Genomic DNA, 20,580 nt, shown 5'->3' with positions numbered 1-20,580 from the left:
ACATTATAAATATTAAAATTGTCAAAAGATAAGATACCAATAATTGTAAAATTACCAAAGATAAAGTTGCAATTATCAAAATGAATAGGGGTGATATTGGTAAGTAAGAAAGATTATGCTTATCCGTATTTCCAGTGAGATAGTCTTACATATCTATTTTCTTGAGATGAGCCGATCTGATATTTATAGTGAAAAATAATATTTTTGACATAAAACATAAAATATTATTGAACAAGTTATAATAATTAGAAAGTCTCTCCACCATACACTGCTCCTAATCAGTTTCTTCCTGTAATAAAAAAAATTTTGTCATAAATAAGAAATGTTTGAATTTAATTAAATTGAAATAATTTATTTATGGACAGGAGGGGTTTTGGGTTAAATTGATTTACCTTTGTTTTAAAAGTGATTCCAACTTTAATTTCTCCGTGATAAGTTCGATTGGCAGAAACAACTCTGTACTTCTGAGTATTAATCCCAGCCTTGCCATCCTCCATCCCAATTTCAAACATTTCCTTCAAATAAATGCTGCATTTTTCGATTTGTAAACTAATTAATTAAAATATAAAGCACATGGTATGATAATGTGATCTCCATAGTTGAGGTCTCTTCCCGGTTCTGTCGTATTATAAAATCGACTCTAATATTTGAAAATTTGACACAAATGCATACTTGACATGATAACGGGAGCACGACGTTAGGGTATATAGGAAAGAAGGGGGACTGAATCGGGGGAGAAACTCTAAACAATATGGACGAAAATGAGCATTTTCGCCTGAAAATTGGACATTGAATTTACATCCAGTGTCACGAAATTTCAGTTGTATCAGCTCGTTCGAAAACATATTTTACTTCGATACATACCGGTTAAATCTTCGAAGCACATACTGAAGATGACAAATTTGTTGTAAAAGAACTGTACTTGCTACAGGTCTCGGTTTGATTTTGTCATTGAATACACGATATTCATACTTTCAAGTTTACTATTTTGTCTTTACGAGTTTGCTTCTACGCTTCTGCTATTAGTCATTACGCTAACACTTTTCCATAACAATGATGATTTTTTAAAAAAAAAGTGTATGATAAAACCAAAGAAATCAATATTTCAAGATCTATTATTTTATTTCTTCCAAGCATATATATTAATAGTTTTGTTTCAAAATACAATTTAACGGCATGTAAGTTGATAAAATAGTATAAGATTTATAAAATATAATTTTATGAACTGTCCAAAACAATTTTTTTTTTTAAAAAAAACAAAATACATGCGATTGGTTTCGTAGTGGAGCCAATATTCTTGTTTGGTTGGGAGGAAAGTAGACTCAAAACACGTGAATTAGTTATTATTCAATATAAATGAAAATCATAAAAATATTGAGAAAAAATTGGCAAACAAGGGGTAGGTGCAGCCTCTCATGTGATCGCGAACATGTGTTGAAACTCGGGCATGTGACGAATTTTATCTTATTTTTTTAAATTAAATTTCAAGAAAGTACAAAATATGACCAAGTTCTATTAATCATTTATAGAAAAACAATAAATAGAATTATATGAATTAGTCATTATTTATTGCAAAAATATAAGACAAAATTTTTTTCTCCCTTGTATCTTTCAATTTATCGTCTCACAAATCGATATAAAAAATTTAGATTCTTACGTTGTTCGGCCAAGAAAGCCATCGGGGGCGAAGAATATCCCACGGTCCATTAATTGGAGGAGAAGCTTGGGGTGTTCATTCCCTTTGTCCGGAAATTCTACTTTGAACCTGAACTTCTCATTCCACAATACTGGATGACTTCCATGCCCTGATTATAATAATACATTCCCATAATTATTTAATTAGTAATTTGACCAAAAATTATATTAAATAATGTTATAGTAAATAAAAATATATATCGGTTTAGAGCCTTTTTATATTTTAAAACTCTAAAATATCTCATATATTAATAAAATAACTAAAATATATCTTATATAATATCATTCAAGACAAAAACTTGTGTGAGACGGTCTCACGGATCGTATTTTGTGAGACACATATCTTATTTGAGTCATCCATGAAAAAACATTACTTTTTATGCTAAGAATATTATTTTTTATTGTGAATATCGGTAGGCTTGACCCGTCTCACAGATAAAAATTCGTGAGACCGTCTCACAAAATACCTACTTATCATTCAAAGTCTGGCTTGGAATGCTAGCTTGTGTAATTGTTAGTTTAAATTTCATGTAAATTTATACGAAAAAGATAAATAAAAAATCACCCTAAATTAATTAAAAATCGTCGGCGTAATTGTAATGAAGAGTAGTTTACCTCGAACAGTACGACTTTTCTGCTCTTGATTTTTGTACTGAACCAAAACATATGGATCTATTTTACCTGCGAAACGAAAATGTATATTATGCACAAATTAATTAAGTTGTTTCTCCGATATTAAAACTGCGAAAACTTATATTTTTTTATATATTCCAATCATAAAAGAAGTCTTCATTTCGATTCAGAATTTGAAAATTTGTATATAAACAAAACGGAAATTTCAATTCGATGTAAAACCCCATTCTTACCAAAGCAGTCTGTATTTTTCAGATCTCGAGCTCCGACAAGAGTGACCTCCATTATCCCAGTTGTCATTATTATTTCTGTATCTTGGAATATAACAGGAAAACAAATATTACAGGATATTTTCGGATGATATATATATATATATATGTGTGTGTGTGTGTGTGTGTGTGTGTGTGTGTGTGTGTGTTGCAAAAACGATTATGAAAATGAGTGGTATTTATATAGAAGAGGTATCGTGTGTAGACACGATTATTTCAATTTTATTATGGTAAAAATGTGTATAGTACAAGGCTGCATGAACAAGTCAAATTTGGACCACGCCCGACGAGACATGCCTTTGGACTTTTTTTCTCGTGGTAATTAAGTTTATTTGGAACATTCTATGCAAACTCTAGGATAGCAATAGCCGGAGTAGGGATGTTATAATGTACTATACTCTTTATCATATCCAAAAATACATATTACATGTTATACCAAAAATTACGATATTAAAAATATTTATATCGATTCGATATGTATAATCAGTATATATCGATTAACATATCGAATATTTCGGTAAATCCGGTATTTTTCGGTACGATAACATCGGTATACTAAAAATTCGATATTTTTCCAATCCCAAGCTTGTGCCAAGAAATTATACCAGGAAAAAAAATAAATACTTTAAAAATATTTCATTATCAAATAATAACAATTATTATAAGAAGCCAACGTCACATTGACATGGCGTTCATGTATACATTGTCACATCAACATTTTTACGGAACAATGACAAAAATTGCCAAAATTTGTATTGAAAAACAGTGCTAATCCACTAATATGTGCAGTAGGAGATTTATCTTCTTGAATGTGTGTGCTATATATGCGAGAAGATGAAATCTCAACCATTGATTCAACAAATTGAAAGATACGGGACTACATCTGAAATTTGTCAATATAGATGACCAAAATCATAAAAAAAAAAAATCAAACATAAAAGATATAAAAAGTTTAATTGTCCCACGTTAGAATTGAAGCCCTGATCATAACTGAGAGGATTCTATATAAGTTTTGGTGTAAACAAATAATCGGTAAATCAAATGATCAGTTCTGGGCATGTTTTCTAATGAAAACCTTACAACAACGAAAGAAATGGAGACACAGACATATATGATCTTCGAAATTCCGTAAACAAATTGTGTGCTTTAGTCAGTTTTACTATACATTTCTTTTTATTGATTTACAAGTTTTGTCTATTCATCAATTTGTTAAATATTTGTTGTATTAGCTCAAGTTGTGTGCGCAGAATGATCAGTTTAAATCAAGAATTATCAGGTTCATCACATGCAAACGTCCAAAACCTATCTAGGTCAGCAATCATACATACTTCACCACAAAATATTTTTACTAATTTTTTTTTCATGGGAAAAAATAATGAAGAGAATGATTTGATTGCAATAGATATACAAAATGTCACGTCCCGAAACTGAGGCGTCGATGATATCCGGCATTGTTAATCAAATAACAATAAAGCTCGTAGAAAATAGCCAAATACCAGTATATTTCATAAAATTCCATTGTATTTACATGAAAGGAAAAATACAGAGGTTTGCGGAAGTGAAAAGTTCAACCATTTACGAAGAAACACAAAGGAATACTAATGGGCTTGAACATCCAGAACTTGAATTCCTTCATTCTAATTCTTTATCAGCCCCAGAACTGTTCATGCTCATTTTGTTCTACATATTCTTCATTCTCATATGGAGAGGGACGTAAGGGGGGTGAGCGTTTTGGGAAACACTCAGCAAGCGGGGCATAATCTTTAAAACATATAAACTCACTTACCTGAAAGATTGTTCCAAAAATCTTGGAATGAACAAGTTGGAGCTTGACACTGAAAAACCATTCACCTTGCAAAAATGTTTGCGCCTAATTGAATCGTTGGATCGATATGAATTTTGGATATGTTGCTCCAAACACGTGTAGGTATATTCTGAAAGGTGGAAATCGGATTTGGACGTGTAAAACAATGAGCAAAACTTTCTGAAATTGGGCATAATTTTTGTACTCGAAAATTACAACTTTTGGATAGAACTTTTGATGTTGTTTTGGTGTGTTTTCACTCATTCCTTTGTCACTATTTAAAGGCATCAATTTGACTTTAGGTATTCTCCCTCCATACCAAAGGTTGCGTGGTTTATGGTATTAATCACCAATGTGACTTTTGGGATTCCTCTCCATACCAAAGGTTGCATGGTTTATGGACTTAAATGTCACCAATGTGACTTTAGACCTTCCCCCTCCATGCCAAATGTTGCATTGTAATTTTATTATTTTCCATGACATAATTTATCTTCAATGCAAAACTAAAATTAACTTGGTACGTTGTCTCTTTGTAATGTAAAATTTTGGTTCTTCACACAAAATTCATTAAAAAAATACTAACAGTTTTTTATTTCAGTTAAATTACAAAACAGACCGCAAAAAAGTGCTAGAAAACAAATACTGCATAATATGTTACAAAATAGAAAAGATTTTTTTTAAAAAAAAATGAAATAATTGCATATTTTACAGTCTTGAACTTGAATTTGAACAAATCAAATTAATTCAAGTGACTAAAATGTGTTTTCCTTCCATCCACCAAAGTCTTGCTCGTTATTAGTTTCTCCCTGTACAAGAAAAAAATTATTTGCATAAATAAAAATTTAAAAAAATAGTTGATATTTATTTAATTTGAAAATTGTAGAAGTGAATAAATATTTACCTGTGCAGTAAAGGTGACTCCAACATTAATTTCACCATGGTAAGTTTGATTGGCAGAAACAACCCTATACTTCTGAGTATTAAGCTCAGCCTTGCCTTCCTCCATCCCCGTTTCAAAGAGTTCCTTCAAATAAATGCTATATTTTGGAATTTGCAACTAATTAATATATAATTAAGATATAAATTTAATATTTATGGTATAAATATCAAATACTCCATCAAGTGGCGGTGCCAGGAATATGGCTCTGCCCGAGCTAGAATTTTAAACTCTAGAATATTTTAATATTTTAAATTGATCTACCCGGACTAATATCATATTAATCCAAAATTATACAAAATTTAAATATAATTTTTTTTTCCTTGCTCCGCCCGAGCTATAATTTTAAACTCTAAAATATTTTAAAATTTTAAATTGATCTAACCGGACTAATATCATATTAATCCAAAATTATACAAAATTTAAATATAATTTTTTTAAAAAAAATTGGTCTACCCGAGTATTTAGACATGTGGCTCCGCCACTGACTCCATCAAAACCGACATCTTCCATCAAATGGTGAACTTAAATCGAGTTGGAATATCGGGAAAATTTAATCACTCATTTAGTAAAAAAAAAGGCAAAAACTTGTGTGAGACGGTCTCACGGATCGTATTTTGTGAGACAGATCTCTTATTTGGGTCATCCATGAAAAAGTACTACTTTTTTTGCTAAGAGTATTACTTTTTATTGTGAATATTGGTAAGGTTAATCTGTCTCACATATAAAAATTTGTGAGATTGTCTCACAAGATACCTACTAAAAAAAAAGTCGAAATTTTCGAGATGTATTTTTTATTACATGCAAGAATATTCTTACGTTGTTTGGCCAAGAAAATCATCACGAGTAAAAGTGTCGCGGTCCATGATTTTGAGAACAAGCTTCTGCTGCTCAATCTTCCCTTTGTTTGGGAATTCAACCTTGAATCTGAACTTCTCATTCCACACTGGTGCACTGCCTTGCCCTGATTATATATATATATACACACACACATACATTATTTCATTAGTTTAGCCAATTATAATAATTATTTAAAAAGTACTAAAAAAAATTAAATGTTATAAATTTATTCATACTTCAATTTTTATGTCTTCTAACATAATCATTATTTTAATTTGAACTTAATTCCAATCATTCTTTGTATCTATCTATACATTATGATTATATTTATCCAATTCGATACTTCTTCTAAAATTCTAAAATACTTCATATATTATTGACAATATTTTACACTAATTTTCTAATATCATTCCACAATATTTTACACTAATTTTTTATAATGAAATTTAAAATGCATGGATGAGAGACAATAGGAGTTTACCACTAGCCTTACGACTCTTGTGCTCTTGATTTTTGTATTGAATCAAAACATATGGATCTATCTTGCCTGTCAAAATTAAATTAAACACATTTCAAAAAATTAAAAATAAAATTATCTGTTGTAGAAAAAAAAAATTAATTAATAATCAAAATGACCATTATATTAATTACAACATGGGATGTTAATGCACTTTCACCCCTCAAAAATGACAAAAAAAAAAAAAGATTACCATAATCAAAATTTAAGGTTGGTTTCGAACATAATCCGAGAAATTCGACCTAAGAACTCTACGTATAAAAATTGCGTACATACAAACAAATACCTAAGAATGCATTTTTTAGACCTCGAGCTCCCACGAGAGTCACGTCCATGATTCCAATCGTCGTCATCTTCGTATCGGGGAAATTTGGATGCTGAAAATAAGAACGAGCTCTCAGAATTAATGGTATTGATCTTATATTCAAAGATGTGTGAAGGATTTGTGTTTATATAGAAGAGATATCATATATGTTGACATTGATTTATTCAATTTCGTCATAATCAAAATACGTATATATATTATATTGATGTGGTCAAGTTCTGACCGCGTTTGACACACCGGCGCGTTTGGACTTTTTCTTATAGTCATTCATTAGGAGATAATCGTCATGTTTATCAAATAAAGACAAGTTGATGTAAAATAACTTAAATCAATATCAAACAAGTATTACAACATTAAAATCGATTTGTTTTTTTTTTTTTATATATATATATATATAGTTTTGATATCGTGCACACCTATGTGAGCATCGATGAGATGTCACCATGGATCGCTGTCGTGGTCGCGGAGATCGGAACGAATGCTACCGTTCCAGTTACAATGAAATTTCGCGGAACGGGTATTTAAAAAAAATATTATAAATATATAAAAATTAAAAATTTTGGAAAATATTTAAAAATATAAAAATTAAAATAAATATCATTTAAATAGATTATTTGATGTAAATAATAAATTTAATTTGGCGACGGTTTTATCCAAACAATACATGTGCTCAAAATTGCATTATTTGTACTACAAAGCAAAGATACGACGTGCAATATGACCTACAATTGCATTATTTGTATTAGAAAGCAAAGATACGTGCATTATTAAATCCGTCGCTGATTCGGATTTGCGACGGTTTTATGAAAAGCCGTCGCTAAATTTAGCGACGGTTTTTATTCAGCCGTCGTCGATTTTAATATAGCGACGGTTTTATTAAACCCGTCGCCGATGTATTTTATTAAACCCGTCGCCGATGTAAATCGACGACGGTTGAATAAAAACCGTCGCTACATACATAAAACCGTCACTACTAGCGACAGTTCTTAACAAAACCGTCGCGAATTGTGTTCCGGTTCCGTTCCAAGCGTGGCCCGTTCTGTTTTCCCGTTAAATCGCCGTTCTTCATGCATGGAACGCCGACCCACATCATATACCTCCAAACACCGGAACTCCGTCAAGGTAGGTAGCGTTCCGGCCGTTCCGATCCCGTTTTGGCAAACTATGTGTGTCACTCATCTATTAGATGTGATGAAATATAGAAAAATTGCGTATCCAATGAGTGAGTGATACCTCATCGCTCATATAGATTTACACGGTAGGTGTGCAGTATATCAAAACTATATATATATAAAACAAAATTTTAAACTAATAATTCAATTTATGATTGTCGTTTTGCCGTAAAATTTATTGTGTGGTAGTGCTTTGATCATCGGTTCAACTCTATATATATAGTTGGATAAAAAATCAGTGGAAGAGGGAAGTTTGGCATAGCCGCCTCTGGCCGTATATAATATAATCTTCCAATTGCCCAAAAACATTTTCCACATCGGCGTACGATATCTCTATTCTCACACACATGGATTAGGTAGTTCTAATTTAAATAATGATAAAAACTTGTGTTAGACGATTTAACGGATCATATTTTATGAGACGGATATTTTATTTGGGTCATCCATGAAAAAATATTACTTTTTATGCTAAGATTATTATTTTTTATTGTGAATATCGGTAGGATTGACCCGTCTCACAGATAAAAATTTGTGAGATTATCTCACAAAAGATCTACTGTTAAATAACGTAACCCAAAAGTAAACTTTAAATCTTAGTTGATTTCATTAAGTCTTACTTGACCTTGTTTTGAGCACGTCACCGCAATATTTATTTATATGTATTATTTTATACGCAATCGATACGAAAAATTTACGCAGTGCTAGCGACGTCACAATGAGTGTTCACGTTAGGTACTCAACATAACACACACACATATATATGAATGAAGGAAAATAGCATATGCTATTAGTTTTAGATATGATTAATCTTATTTTTATGCTATGCCTATTTTGATTATTATTTTTTGGTTCAATGGATTTGGTGTTGGGAAGAGTTTGCTATTCTCTAATTTTCTAAATTTTATTTCCATTCCTACGCTTGAAATATTTTCAAGAGAGCACCCGAAAAAGAAAGAATTTAAGCATCGAGAAGTTGTAAAACATCAGCTAAATGCTCAAACAATATTTTGTCAGTTAGACAACCAATAGTTCTTCTGTTATTGGAAAATGTACTTGCTAATATCTCAAACCACTATGTATCATGCAAATTTTTTTAAGAGGTTGAGTTGTTAAGTCATGCTGAGACCCAGTCCATACAAGCCAACAAAACGATGAATTCATATAACAACTACTTCGTATAAATATTAGTTTTACGAAAATAATCAACATAAATTGATATAAGAGTTCATAGTAAATCATTATAAACTTATTTTCTAATTCATGTGGAACGAGAGATGCTACATGTTAACTCTTCAATTAATTGAGCTCTCATGCTTCGAAAAGGTTTTTTTGAATAGGGGTAATGTGTTTGTTTTTTAAAAATGCATGGTTTTAAATGTAATGAATTTTACACAAGTGATTTTTTGGTTTTTCGAATTTTTATGAGGTGCTGATAAAATTTACACTACCTTCATGCGCAAAAACACACAAGAACAGGGAAACAGAGTTTCCTGGTTTTCTACCAAATTCTTTTTCAACAGGTACTCAAAACCTACTTCAAATTTTCGACTGAAATGTTACCACTTGATAAATATCTTACCATAGCTTCATCCATACAAGCCAATAAGTCCAATTCTAGCTTTACTGCTTTAGAATTCTTATTTAAGTTTTTTTCCCTAAAGTAAACCATGTTTATAAAACAAAAAAAACCACATCTACGGCAAGCGGGCGAGGCCAAGCTCTTGAAATACAATAGTCTAATGAGATTATAAAACGCACCAGAAAAATATTTCCAAAAACCAGTAAGTGACCCTAGAAGAGAGACATAAATATGGGCATCCAAAACAAATTATGCAATTTTTTTTCATTAAACCAGTTAAGCTAATCCTTCAAATTCCAAATAGCATCAGCACACTCCAAATTCCACCACAATTTATTAAGCCTCTGAAATATCAGGTTGACAACCAGATTCTCAAGCTATTTTCAAGAACCAAGAAACCATCACCAAGTTCAGCATAAATGATGCAGAATCAAGATAGTATCTACCAATACATGATAAAGCTACAGTTGAGATATCAGTGTAGCAACATTGCAAGTAACAAACTTTCCTGCGCCGGGCACTGAAAATTTCAACTACTCAAATTTCTTGATAAGGGAGAGGTCATTCAACATCTTCTCAATCGCCTCATCATCATGTGCACGTCCTCTTGTCTTGATTGTTGGAACCATAGCTATAGCCTCCTCTACCGTTTCTGGGCAGAGGTTCCCAAGCACACATAGCTCAAATTCAGCCAGCTGATATCTACTAAGAATTTCTCGAACTTGTCTGACAGCATCAGGATTTTTATACCGGCTGAAACGCTTCACATATTGGAGTGATTTCTCAAAAACCTGTGACATTTGATTCATTGGGTCCTCGGACATCTGCTGAAGTTGCTCATACTTATGTTCAAGAATCAGGGAAACTTCACAATTCATTAGGCATTTGGCTTTCAAAAATTCGTCGGGTATCTTTAGCTCAGCAGCATTTTCTTCTTCTTCTCCAGACATAGTTCAATCTTCTATCTGGACCTGTATCTCCCTTCAAATTCCACTCATATTTAGTTTAAAACCCAAGGGTTTCTAAGCTGAAATAGTCCATTTTCTCGAATCTAATTGATCAACTCATAAAACACATAATCACAACCATAACGGTGTGGTCGCATCCCAAAATTTAAGATTTAAGCAGGTCCCAAAATCCATACAGTTCCAATTCTTTCACCTCAACAGAAACAGCCATAAATCCAAGAATTTAACATAAACCAAAATAAAATCACATTTTGACAGCCCTAAATAATATAATCAAAGACATGATTGGAGAGCACAACATCATCCGAAGAACAGTCTCTCAAACTGAAAAATCTACGTTAGCACGAATTCGAGTTCGGTTTACCTTCTTCCATCTTAAATTAAATCTGCCCTATTTAAATCCATTCCACAAAATCTCAATTAACCCAACAATCATCATGAATCGAAAAAAGAAGACTCAACACTTGCAGTAATATGTTCACAACAACAACAATAGCACATATTTTTGCCCCGATTCGAAAAATAACGAAGCCCCAATTTCAAATTAAGGGTCCGTAACAGATATGAATATGTTAACACTTCAAGGGAATCGCACATCGCATCCTGTAAAAATCAGAAGAGAGAATTCTAGTAGCAGTTTTCGTCCCTTACCTCGTACGCTCTCGCTCACGAAAAAATCGGCCGGCTTGACGGCGGAGAAGTACGTAAAGAATCGATCAAGTTAAATTAAATTAATAGGTGCAAATAGCATTTTACAGAGGAAAAAAATGTAGAATAGGTACGGATTGTAAACTCTGTCGTTTAATTTTTTTAAGATCTTTATTTTCTATTTTTTGAAATTTTAATTTTAGTACCATAAATTAATTTTTTTTAGCAATTTATGTTATTTATTTTTATGATTATTCATAAGAATAATAAGATATTGTCATATCTACGTTGCCCTAAAAAATATAATGAGAAGATTATTTTTATAAAAAAAACTAAATTAATCGAAAAATCAAAGATAACAGACTCGAACATCATTTTAAAAAATTAATTAAAAAAAGGGACTCAAACTTAAATGTTATAAATTAAAATATCAAAATAATAATAATAAAACTTACATGTTTTAAATTGTAGTTTTATCAAATAAAAAGATGCCACACTCCTTTTGTAAAATTAATTGTTTTTTCCCATAAAAAAATAATGGCTTTTTTTTAAAAGAAATATGTTTACCAATCCTTATTTTTTAAAAAAATGGGATTAAATCCTCGTTGATTTTATAGAAGAGTTTTTTGCTTTATTAATTGTCATGGCGTACTGATTCAATTTGCCAAAAATTCTACGTGATCAAACGTTTTGCTTGATGTGGAGTGGAAATGACTCGTCCATTAACCTCTCTAATAACTTCACAATATATATTTAAAAAGGTTTTTGGGATAAATGCTAATTTTTCCTTTCACCCTTTAAATTATTTTAAGTTTTTCTCTATAAATTGTTTTTTTTTTTTTTTTGAAAAATCATTTTAACAAATATACAAAACATATCCAGTTAACCGATTTTTGATACTATCAATTATCAATAATTATAATGAATATTCGAGTTATTGGAAGGGGCTCATTATGTTGCTAATACATTACTATAAATCCCGTACTTGAATTATTAAAGCATTTAAATAACTAAATCACGGTTGCAATTACATAGATAGACTTAAAATGATGATTTTTTGTCGAGTTCAAATTCTTAATATTTTTTGGATAAATAAAATCTCTCATCGATATATCAGTTATAATTAAATCCATGGATTTTAAATGATGATATTTTTTACCAATTTAAATATCTTTTGAATAAATAAAATTCAAATAGATTTCATATTAATTTATATGAAGTCAGTGCAATTTCAAATGAATTTCGATTATTTCTTCAAAGCTAATTTATAAATGAGTAGGTCTCTTGTAAAACGATATCACGAATCTTTATCCGTGAGACGCATCAACCCTATCGATTTTCACAATTAAAAATAAAATTCACAACAAAAAATAATATTTTTTCATGGATGACCCAAATAAAAGATCTGTCTCACAAAATACGACCCGTGACACCGTCTCACACAAATTTTTGCCTTTATAAATCCAAACTAAACATTCAAGAACAACAAAAAATAAATGATAAATGTGGAACACAAACGAATGTGCTTTATTTATTATTATGTATATGAGAAACATCTAACACACACACACAACATAGAAATATAACAAGACATGCACCAGTGCCATGAGAACTGAGAAGAGGTGAGTTTGAGATAGAACACTACCACCTGTTGCCGACAGTGAACATACATTTCGAAGAAAAGTTTCAAAAATAGCATTTGGAAAGGTCAAGTAACAACTTGATGGGGTGAAAACATGTAAAATATCCCCCTCTTATTCAGACCCAATCCCCAGTCAATCTCATGGAACAAACTCAGGTATAAACAGACGGCAGCTGCGAGACGACGACTTTGAAAGACAGCAAATCTCACTGTTCTCTTCACTCTTTGCTTAACTGACGAATGACATACTGGAGAATCCCTCCATGGTCAAAATATGTCAACTCAACCTGCAGAAAAAAAATAAAATAGGTTATGGGATCTCCACTCATTGTTTGAACTTATAATTTCACCAAATTGATTGATCAAATCTCAGTATCAGTTACAAATGACTGAAATCTATTCTTGAAATCTTCATCCATGTGCAGAAGGTTTATCTACTAATTGGATAGCTATCTATTCCATCCAAATTTAAAAGTTCAAAAAGAAATTACAGTTTCGAAAAACTAGAAAGGCAGAAACTGATCACGTGCATCAACAAGAAACTAAAATCACAGTAGTGTCAGAGTGAGTACCTCCGTGTCAAAGCGTAAGGTACACGTAAAAGATTTTCCATTATCAGTCGTCACGGTAATATCTTGTCCAGGCCTTATATCACTCGTTTTTGTTGGGAGGTCTATGGTGTAACGCTCGTGCCCAGTCAAACCTAGGGTATCCGCATCCTCGCCAGGCTTGAAGCAAAGTGGGATAATACCCATACCAACCAAGTTGCTGCGGTGGATCCTCTCAAAACTTTTAGAAATGACTGCTTTAACACCCTGAATTAACAAATGAAAATAATACACAACTTGACTACAATTCATAATGTGACTGACATGAATTTTACGGAATTGTTAAATATGACTCACCTGGAGCATTGGTCCTTTCGCAGCCCAGTCTCGAGAGCTACCACTTCCATATTCTGCACCAGCAATAACAACGGTATCTTGTCCAGCTGAGGCATATCTCTGACATGAGAAAAACAAGTCAAGTGTTTAAACAGTGATTGATGAATGTAGTTTTGCACAAGATCTACTACTGCAAATGTTTTGTACCACTGAATGTAAAAAACTCAGAACTATCATGCTAAACCATCAAGCTTACCATTGCTGCATCATACACATAAAGTTTCTCCCCCGTGGGAATGTGAATGGTCTTCGGTCCCACTTCTCCATTTAATAATTTGTTTACAATTCTAATGTTAGCAAAGGTACCCCTTGCCATAACCTCATCATTGCCACGACGACTACCATAAGAATTGAAATCCCTCCGGTCAACCCCACGCTCAATCAAGAACTTTGCAGCAGGACTGTCCTTGTGTATACTTCCGGCAGGAGAGATATGATCAGTAGTTATACTGTCACCAAACAACAACAAGCAATAAGCATCCTTCACTCCACGGGGACCAGGAGGGTGCATTGTCATGCCACTGAAATATGGAGGTTTGTGGATGTAAGTTGAGCTCGAATCCCATGCATAAAGACTTGACGAAGTTACTGTTAACTGATTCCATAATTGGTTGCCCTTCGTGATGGCTTCATAAGTGCTCTTAAACATTTCAGGAAGTACACTGGATTGAACAACCTACATGAGACACTTATAAATATTAATAGTCTCCAAGAAAAATCATGATTCAAAGTCATACAAATCACGTAAACTCAAACTACCTCAGCAATTTCTTCGCTAGTAGGCCAGATATCCTTGAAGTACACGCTTTTCCCACCTTTCCCAGTACCAATTGGTTCCTTCTCAAAGTCAATGTCAACCTAAAAATTCAGAAAATCAGCAGAAATTAGTTAACCAATAAAAAGAAAGCTCGCCACCATATAAGTTCGTAACGTATCATAGACTAAAATGAGCCCCACAAAAGCCCCTCAACACACCGTGCCAGCAAGTGCATAGGCAACAACCAGTGGAGGTGAAGCAAGATAATTAGCTCTTGTTAGTGGATGAACACGGCCTTCAAAGTTCCTATTTCCAGAGAGCACGGCAGCAGCAACAAGATCTGCAATATAAGTTGGAACAATGACAATTGATTAACAACGATAAGAGTCACAATACCCAAGGAGAATGGGAAAGCAAGTGGGAAAATACCGTTATCAGTAATTGCAGAAGCAACAGATTCATCGAGATCCCCAGAATTTCCGATGCAAGTTGTGCAGCCATATCCAACGATGTTGAACCCTTGTTGGTTCAAGTACTTTTGCAGGCCACTATGAGAGATCATAAATACAAGTCAGTATCAAACATAAGAAATTGTAAATGAAACATCTCTCTATACCTCTCGAGCAAATATTTTGTAACGACTCCAGACCCCGGGGCGAGACTTGTTTTTACCCATGGTTTAACCTATTCAAACAGTCATCATGAAATATGTCAGGAAAAGTCGAGCTGTCTACCAAAAAATAAGAAATCAGAGAGCTAATCAAGCCACGACAGGTTAAAGCATAGGTGCATAAAAAAAATGAAAATGAACCACAACAGAATCCATATAGACAATCCTGAAAGACCAATACTAACCTCTAGCCCCAATTCACATGCTTTCTTTGCCACAAGACCAGCTCCAAGCATCACACTAGGGTTTGATGTATTTGTACAACTCGTAATGGCTGCTATAACAACACTTCCATGCTTGAGTTCTGCAGGCTGCCCATGGAATGTGAAGTTTACTACTTTCTCCTGTTGTTCTTTCGGCACCGCAAACCCCTGTAAAATATGGAGAAATCTAAGTTAATTAACACAATTCTTCTTTGCATTCTATTACAATGGTTTCCTACTAGTTGCCGGATATTTCGCTCATCCATATACTTTCATTGTTGTTCAGACCTCAAGTTAATTACTGATAGATTATGGTCCATGTACTCTGCAACACATTGTATTATTGAACAATCAGTCTTAAATGGTCCGGATCGTAATTCAGATAAATCACATCAGAGTAAGATCATTTCCTAGATCAGAATAACGAGATCCAAGTAATTCTAATCTCTCTATAATAGAAAAAAATTGAAATTTGCTGTTCTAATCATGTATTCAGGTGATAGTAAATTATGATGAACCGTACAACCTACTTGAATCAAATATATTCTTTCTTCAAGTAATGCGACATTTGGATTCTAATAATAATACATGGAAGCGGAAAATGGAATGCAAACATTGACATGTAATATCAATGACGTTTCATATCTAGTTTTCGAAAGGTAAATACTTTGCATTAGATTCAGACTGACCATTCAAAACTAGTAGATTTCCATTCACAAAGAATAAACAATAGAGATTTGGATGGTATGCTCGTTATTTGATAGATTGATCGCACACAAATTTATCTTGGTTCAGTGTCATTATTTTCTCGTATTTTCAGTCAACTCGGTTGTAAAGTTCAAAAACAAGAATTTCAGAGTGAAAAAAAAAAAAAACAGAACTTTGCATCTACCTTGAAACCAACTTTACTGTCGAGACATGAATGCCAATCAACCTTCATATCTTTTATTGGAACCCGGTCATGAGGCCTAATTTTTCATTGCAGCAACTTATTAACCCCAAGTAAAATATATTTTCAAGAAGTAACAATGTGGAAAGGTGGAAGCAACAGCACTTCGATTTGCCAACGCCCTAAATAAACATTATCAAGTACAATACCTTTTAGGTCCTGAAATACAAGGTTCTACGTCAGTAAGATCTAACTCCAGATAAGACGAGTACACTCTTTCTTCTTGAGGCTGTAAATGCATTCACCCAAGTAAGCTCTTGGTTATTTTGTGCAACTTGATGGGCCACATGAAAAATAGCGAAGAACTCAGACAATTACCTCATTGTAGTCAACAAACATATTATTCGCACGTAGATATGCCTCAATCATTGCTACCTGCCCAGTTGAAGCATTTGACAAACTTACATAATCTTCATAAACTTTTATACAATATTATGATATCTGTATAAAAAGAAGTTGTAGACTTGTAGCTAACCGTTTCATCACTTCTTCCAGTCAATTTCAGGTATTGCAGGGTGACATGATCCACAGGGAAGAAACCCATGGTTGCTCCATATTCAGGAGACATATTTGCAATAGTCGCTCTGTCTGCTAATGATAACTTACCCATGCCTTCACCTACCAACATTTTAAGAGGTAGAACAAATATCAGCCACTGCACCATAAGAGAAGATGCAACAAGAAAACTTTGCGAACATTATGGATACAAGAGTGTTACCATAAAACTCAACAAACTTGCCAACGACACCATGCTTTCTCAACATTTGTGTCACGGTTAAAACCAAATCCGTTGCAGTAACCCCATTACGCAATTTTCCAGACAATTTAAAACCAACGACACCAGGAAGAACCATGCTCATAGGCTGCCAAATTTGCAGGAGACAAATATTTATGCTCAACACACCGAGAATTTGCCAAAATCAATGCACAAAACAGAGCAAGATATTATAGGAAGATAACACAAGTATTGTAAAATAACATGCAACCAAGCGAGAACACTAATAACAAAGCAAACTAGAACTACAAAAAATAAAATAGAGAAGCTTTACATAAATACGTGAGTAAAATAGGCGAAGTACCTGGCCAAGCATCGTTGCCTCTGCTTCAATTCCTCCAACTCCCCATCCCGCAACACCCAATCCATCAATCATGGTAGTATGAGAATCAGTTCCAACAACACTGTCCGGATACAATATGCCATCTGTGTTAAAAACAACCCGCCCAAGATACTCCAGATTCACCTAAAAATCAATCATAGCATTCTCATGAACTCATGCTGCAGCAAGCAGAGATACCCAAAAATAAAATTGATATACGTCCGGTCCTAAATTATACCTGATGGACAATACCAGAACCAGGAGGAACAACGAGCATGTTGCGGAAGGCGGTGGATCCCCATTTAAGAAAAGCAAACCTCTCATTGTTTCTCTTGAACTCAAAGTCCATGTTAGCCTGCACAGCATTTTCTGATCTGGCCACATCAACCTGAACAGAGTGATCAATGACAAGATCCACAGGAACCTGTATGTAACAAGAGAAAAGAACACTGAAATCAGAACAATCACAGAATGTTATAGCACGGAGGTGACCATATTATTTCTTTTCCCTGAACTCCATATTATTTCTTTTCCCTCATAACCATACAATTCTCAAACTAGTTCCAAAATGTTCCTCCTCACCATAGACTCGGACATATTTTGTAAGATGAATTAGCAAGAAAAGCATGATATACAAAATGATCAAATAAAATAGACATACGCATAATGGAAAGCTGCATAATACACACAGTCATCACATACAATATGATTACGCTTATGGAAAAGTGAAACTGCTAAGCATATATCAGGCAGGTTGTTCATTGCAAATAGGAAATGCAGCATACCAAAGGGTTTATTTTATCTGGGTTACTACCAAGATCCTTGATTGCTTCTCGCATAGAAGCAAGGTCAACCACAGCTGGAACTCCAGTAAAATCCTATGAGTAGAAAAAAAAAATGTGAAGCTGTTATAAGCATATTATCTACCTCCAACCAAAATTATCTGTCACCTGTAACAAAACACGAGCAGGCTTAAAGGGAATTTCAACTTGCTTCGGTGCAGACTTTTCCCAATCAACGATCTTCTCCACATCCTCCTTAGTGACTTGAAAGTTGTCACAATTTCTTATAGCTGATTCTAGAAGTATTCTGATCGAATATGGAAGCTTGTCTGCAAGTAAACATCAGCAATGAATGTGAAGAAAACAATGGATAAACGAGCACAAACAAAAACACTGCCTTGACACGAATATTCAGTTAGAAGATTGGCCAAACAATCCTTTCTAAAGCCAAATAAAAAATTGCAGTTATAGTTTGCTTAATTCAACAAGTGTTGATGGTACATAAACCAGAAAAAAGAACGGAATATGAAATGGTTTTAGGAGAAAAAAGTTCATACCGATTCTGGGATCATTCAAAGCAGGAAGGCTGTAAAATTTTCCAAATTCTCCTCCTCCTTGTTTGGGAAGACCGGACAAAATTCCACTGAAAGGATGCTCAGAAGCTGCATGACATTTACAAATCTCACTATCAGAAATAGTAAAATAAATGTCCAACTTCTTAACTAAGAAGTGTAAGATAGTAAATACTAAAATAAAACTCGTCTCTAGAACAATACGGAATGTTCAAGCCAAAAATGGGCCGTTGGCCAGGAAGGGTATACAGCGAGCCCAAGAAGACATTTGAAAATGAAGGATTGGTAAAATCATTAATATGTAAATGACGATTACTTTCAACTTACGAACAAACTAGAGAAGTGACAGAAAAACAGAGGTAATCCACATACCAAAACAGATCCGATCAAAAAATAATGCATTTCAAAATCCATCCACCACATTGCATAAAAAAATGCAGAGAGAAGCCACGTAACGGAATGGATGATCAAAACACCTCAGCTCCATTAAAAAATCTAGTACATTTCATCAATCACTTCCCAATTCCACCAACGCAATCCAATCCAAAATGCCAAAAACACACACACAAGTCAGCATTAAACCAATCAGAACACATCACATCATACCCATGGTCGCGATCTTGCGCTCGAACCGTTCGAGAACCGGAGAGGACGCCCTGATCTGAGCTCTAAGACTAACCGGCGATCGAGAGCCGACTCCGCGACTCCAAATGGGGACAGAACACCGCCGCGATCCCAACGCGGACGAGAAACTCAACGATCGACGGTAACTGACCGGAGAACACAAGTGAGCCCGAGAAGAGACGCTCGAAGCGAAACGAAAAGCTCTGAGAATCAAAGATGAAGATGATGATTGAGGATAGCAAGAGGATAAATACATGTCGTACTTTGTATTATTATTGAATAGTCAGAACCCTAGAGATCAGCACAACTACCCGTCTCAGGAAACAAACAGTATATATTTTCTAAATTGGGTGGACCGTAGGATCTCCGGTGCGAGCATCCGACGGTGGTGAGAATTACGTATTTCGTTTGACTTTTGCTTTGGATCGCGTGGCCGCCACGTGCTCGTGATCTGAAACGGTGTCGTTTTGGCCGCCCCATCCGTTTAAACTCCCACCACATTCGCCTTCCATTGTATATTTTTACAAGTTTCTCGAAGGTTTCAAAACAAAATCTAACTATATTTAAATATTATATAATGGATTAAATTGAAAAAAAAATTTAACGGTGAAAAATTCGAGAAATACAAATGACAAGGATTGTCAAATATGAAAGATTATTAGAATATAAAAAATATGAAAAAAAAGGAGAGAACTTGAGACATCTGGAGATGACGAAGAATATATTATGTACAATCCGAATTATTTATTAAAACTAGCAACGATGCATACGTGTTATATGTGTTATTATTATTTTTAATTTTATCAAATAATATTAAACAATTAACATAAAATTATTTTCAATTTAGAATAGTTGTTCGATTTAAAAATAAAGTTTTGTTTAGATTTTTTTCTATTGAGTGACTTGATGAGATTTGTAGAAAAATAAGAAGGGTAATCATGGAATTAAATATT

The 20,580-nt window shown here is 33.5% G+C and overlaps 4 protein-coding genes across 5 annotated transcripts; all 4 read right to left on the bottom strand.

Moving 5' to 3' along the window:
- Positions 1 to 104: 104 nt before the first annotated feature.
- LOC142517301 (16 kDa phloem protein 1-like) lies at positions 105 to 2,718 on the bottom strand. The gene is made up of 5 exons (XM_075619912.1): positions 2,562 to 2,718; positions 2,311 to 2,376; positions 1,658 to 1,805; positions 393 to 528; positions 105 to 289 (listed from the first exon to the last, which is right to left on the bottom strand). The coding sequence occupies exons 1-5, from the start codon at positions 2,626 to 2,628 to the stop codon at positions 275 to 277; spliced, it is 432 nt and encodes a 143-aa protein (XP_075476027.1). The 5' UTR covers positions 2,629 to 2,718; the 3' UTR covers positions 105 to 274.
- A 2,246-nt stretch (positions 2,719 to 4,964) lies between these two features.
- On the bottom strand, positions 4,965 to 7,174 carry LOC142538473 (16 kDa phloem protein 1-like). Its single transcript, XM_075643789.1, has 5 exons — positions 6,982 to 7,174; positions 6,660 to 6,725; positions 6,158 to 6,302; positions 5,303 to 5,438; positions 4,965 to 5,207 (listed from the first exon to the last, which is right to left on the bottom strand). The coding sequence occupies exons 1-5, from the start codon at positions 7,046 to 7,048 to the stop codon at positions 5,154 to 5,156; spliced, it is 468 nt and encodes a 155-aa protein (XP_075499904.1). The 5' UTR covers positions 7,049 to 7,174; the 3' UTR covers positions 4,965 to 5,153.
- Positions 7,175 to 10,065: 2,891 nt separating this feature from the next.
- On the bottom strand, positions 10,066 to 11,511 carry LOC142538344 (DNA-directed RNA polymerase II subunit 4). Of its 2 annotated transcripts, none has more exons than XM_075643686.1 (2): positions 11,391 to 11,511; positions 10,066 to 10,752 (listed from the first exon to the last, which is right to left on the bottom strand). In XM_075643686.1, exon 2 carries the CDS (start codon positions 10,719 to 10,721, stop codon positions 10,305 to 10,307), a length of 417 nt encoding a protein of 138 aa, XP_075499801.1. In that variant the 5' UTR covers positions 10,722 to 10,752; positions 11,391 to 11,511; the 3' UTR covers positions 10,066 to 10,304. The 2 variants fall into 2 exon arrangements, with proteins under 2 accessions (XP_075499801.1, XP_075499805.1); XM_075643690.1 differs by having other exon boundaries at positions 10,066 to 10,742; positions 11,391 to 11,505.
- Positions 11,512 to 12,893: 1,382 nt separating this feature from the next.
- On the bottom strand, positions 12,894 to 19,929 carry LOC142538335 (putative aconitate hydratase, cytoplasmic). Its single transcript, XM_075643681.1, has 20 exons — positions 19,610 to 19,929; positions 18,989 to 19,093; positions 18,600 to 18,760; positions 18,435 to 18,527; positions 17,888 to 18,073; positions 17,632 to 17,793; positions 17,271 to 17,415; positions 17,028 to 17,170; positions 16,871 to 16,927; positions 16,702 to 16,781; positions 16,496 to 16,571; positions 15,586 to 15,771; positions 15,347 to 15,414; positions 15,160 to 15,278; positions 14,949 to 15,070; positions 14,733 to 14,831; positions 14,170 to 14,649; positions 13,935 to 14,033; positions 13,602 to 13,844; positions 12,894 to 13,316 (listed from the first exon to the last, which is right to left on the bottom strand). The coding sequence occupies exons 1-20, from the start codon at positions 19,881 to 19,883 to the stop codon at positions 13,248 to 13,250; spliced, it is 2,967 nt and encodes a 988-aa protein (XP_075499796.1). The 5' UTR covers positions 19,884 to 19,929; the 3' UTR covers positions 12,894 to 13,247.
- Positions 19,930 to 20,580: the final 651 nt, after the last annotated feature.

This window comes from Primulina tabacum, chromosome 1 (assembly GCF_025594145.1).
Source record: "Primulina tabacum isolate GXHZ01 chromosome 1, ASM2559414v2, whole genome shotgun sequence".
NCBI classification, from domain to species: Eukaryota; Viridiplantae; Streptophyta; class Magnoliopsida; order Lamiales; family Gesneriaceae; genus Primulina; species Primulina tabacum.
Note: the sequence above shows the minus strand (reverse complement) of the source record. Positions and strands in the feature narration are given on the sequence as shown.

Coding starts and splice junctions, on each gene's coding strand:
- LOC142517301 (XM_075619912.1), bottom strand. CDS start 2,628: ATGACAACTGGGATAATGGAGGTCACTCTTGTCGGAGCTCGAGATCTG. Junction 2,377..2,561: donor GAAAAATACAGACTGCTTTG/GTAAGAATGGGG, acceptor TTCGTTTCGCAG/GTAAAATAGATCCATATGTT. Junction 529..1,657: donor GGCTTTCTTGGCCGAACAAC/GTAAGAATCTAA, acceptor CGAAAAATGCAG/CATTTATTTGAAGGAAATGT.
- LOC142538344 (XM_075643686.1), bottom strand. CDS start 10,721: ATGTCTGGAGAAGAAGAAGAAAATGCTGCTGAGCTAAAGATACCCGAC.
- LOC142538473 (XM_075643789.1), bottom strand. CDS start 7,048: ATGACGACGATTGGAATCATGGACGTGACTCTCGTGGGAGCTCGAGGT. Junction 6,303..6,659: donor CAAGAGTCGTAAGGCTAGTG/GTAAACTCCTAT, acceptor ATATATAATCAG/GGCAAGGCAGTGCACCAGTG. Junction 5,439..6,157: donor GATTTTCTTGGCCAAACAAC/GTAAGAATATTC, acceptor TCCAAAATATAG/CATTTATTTGAAGGAACTCT.
- LOC142538335 (XM_075643681.1), bottom strand. CDS start 19,883: ATGTATTTATCCTCTTGCTATCCTCAATCATCATCTTCATCTTTGATT. Junction 18,761..18,988: donor TTTGAATGATCCCAGAATCG/GTATGAACTTTT, acceptor GTTTACTTGCAG/ACAAGCTTCCATATTCGATC. Junction 14,650..14,732: donor CTAGCGAAGAAATTGCTGAG/GTAGTTTGAGTT, acceptor TGTCTCATGTAG/GTTGTTCAATCCAGTGTACT.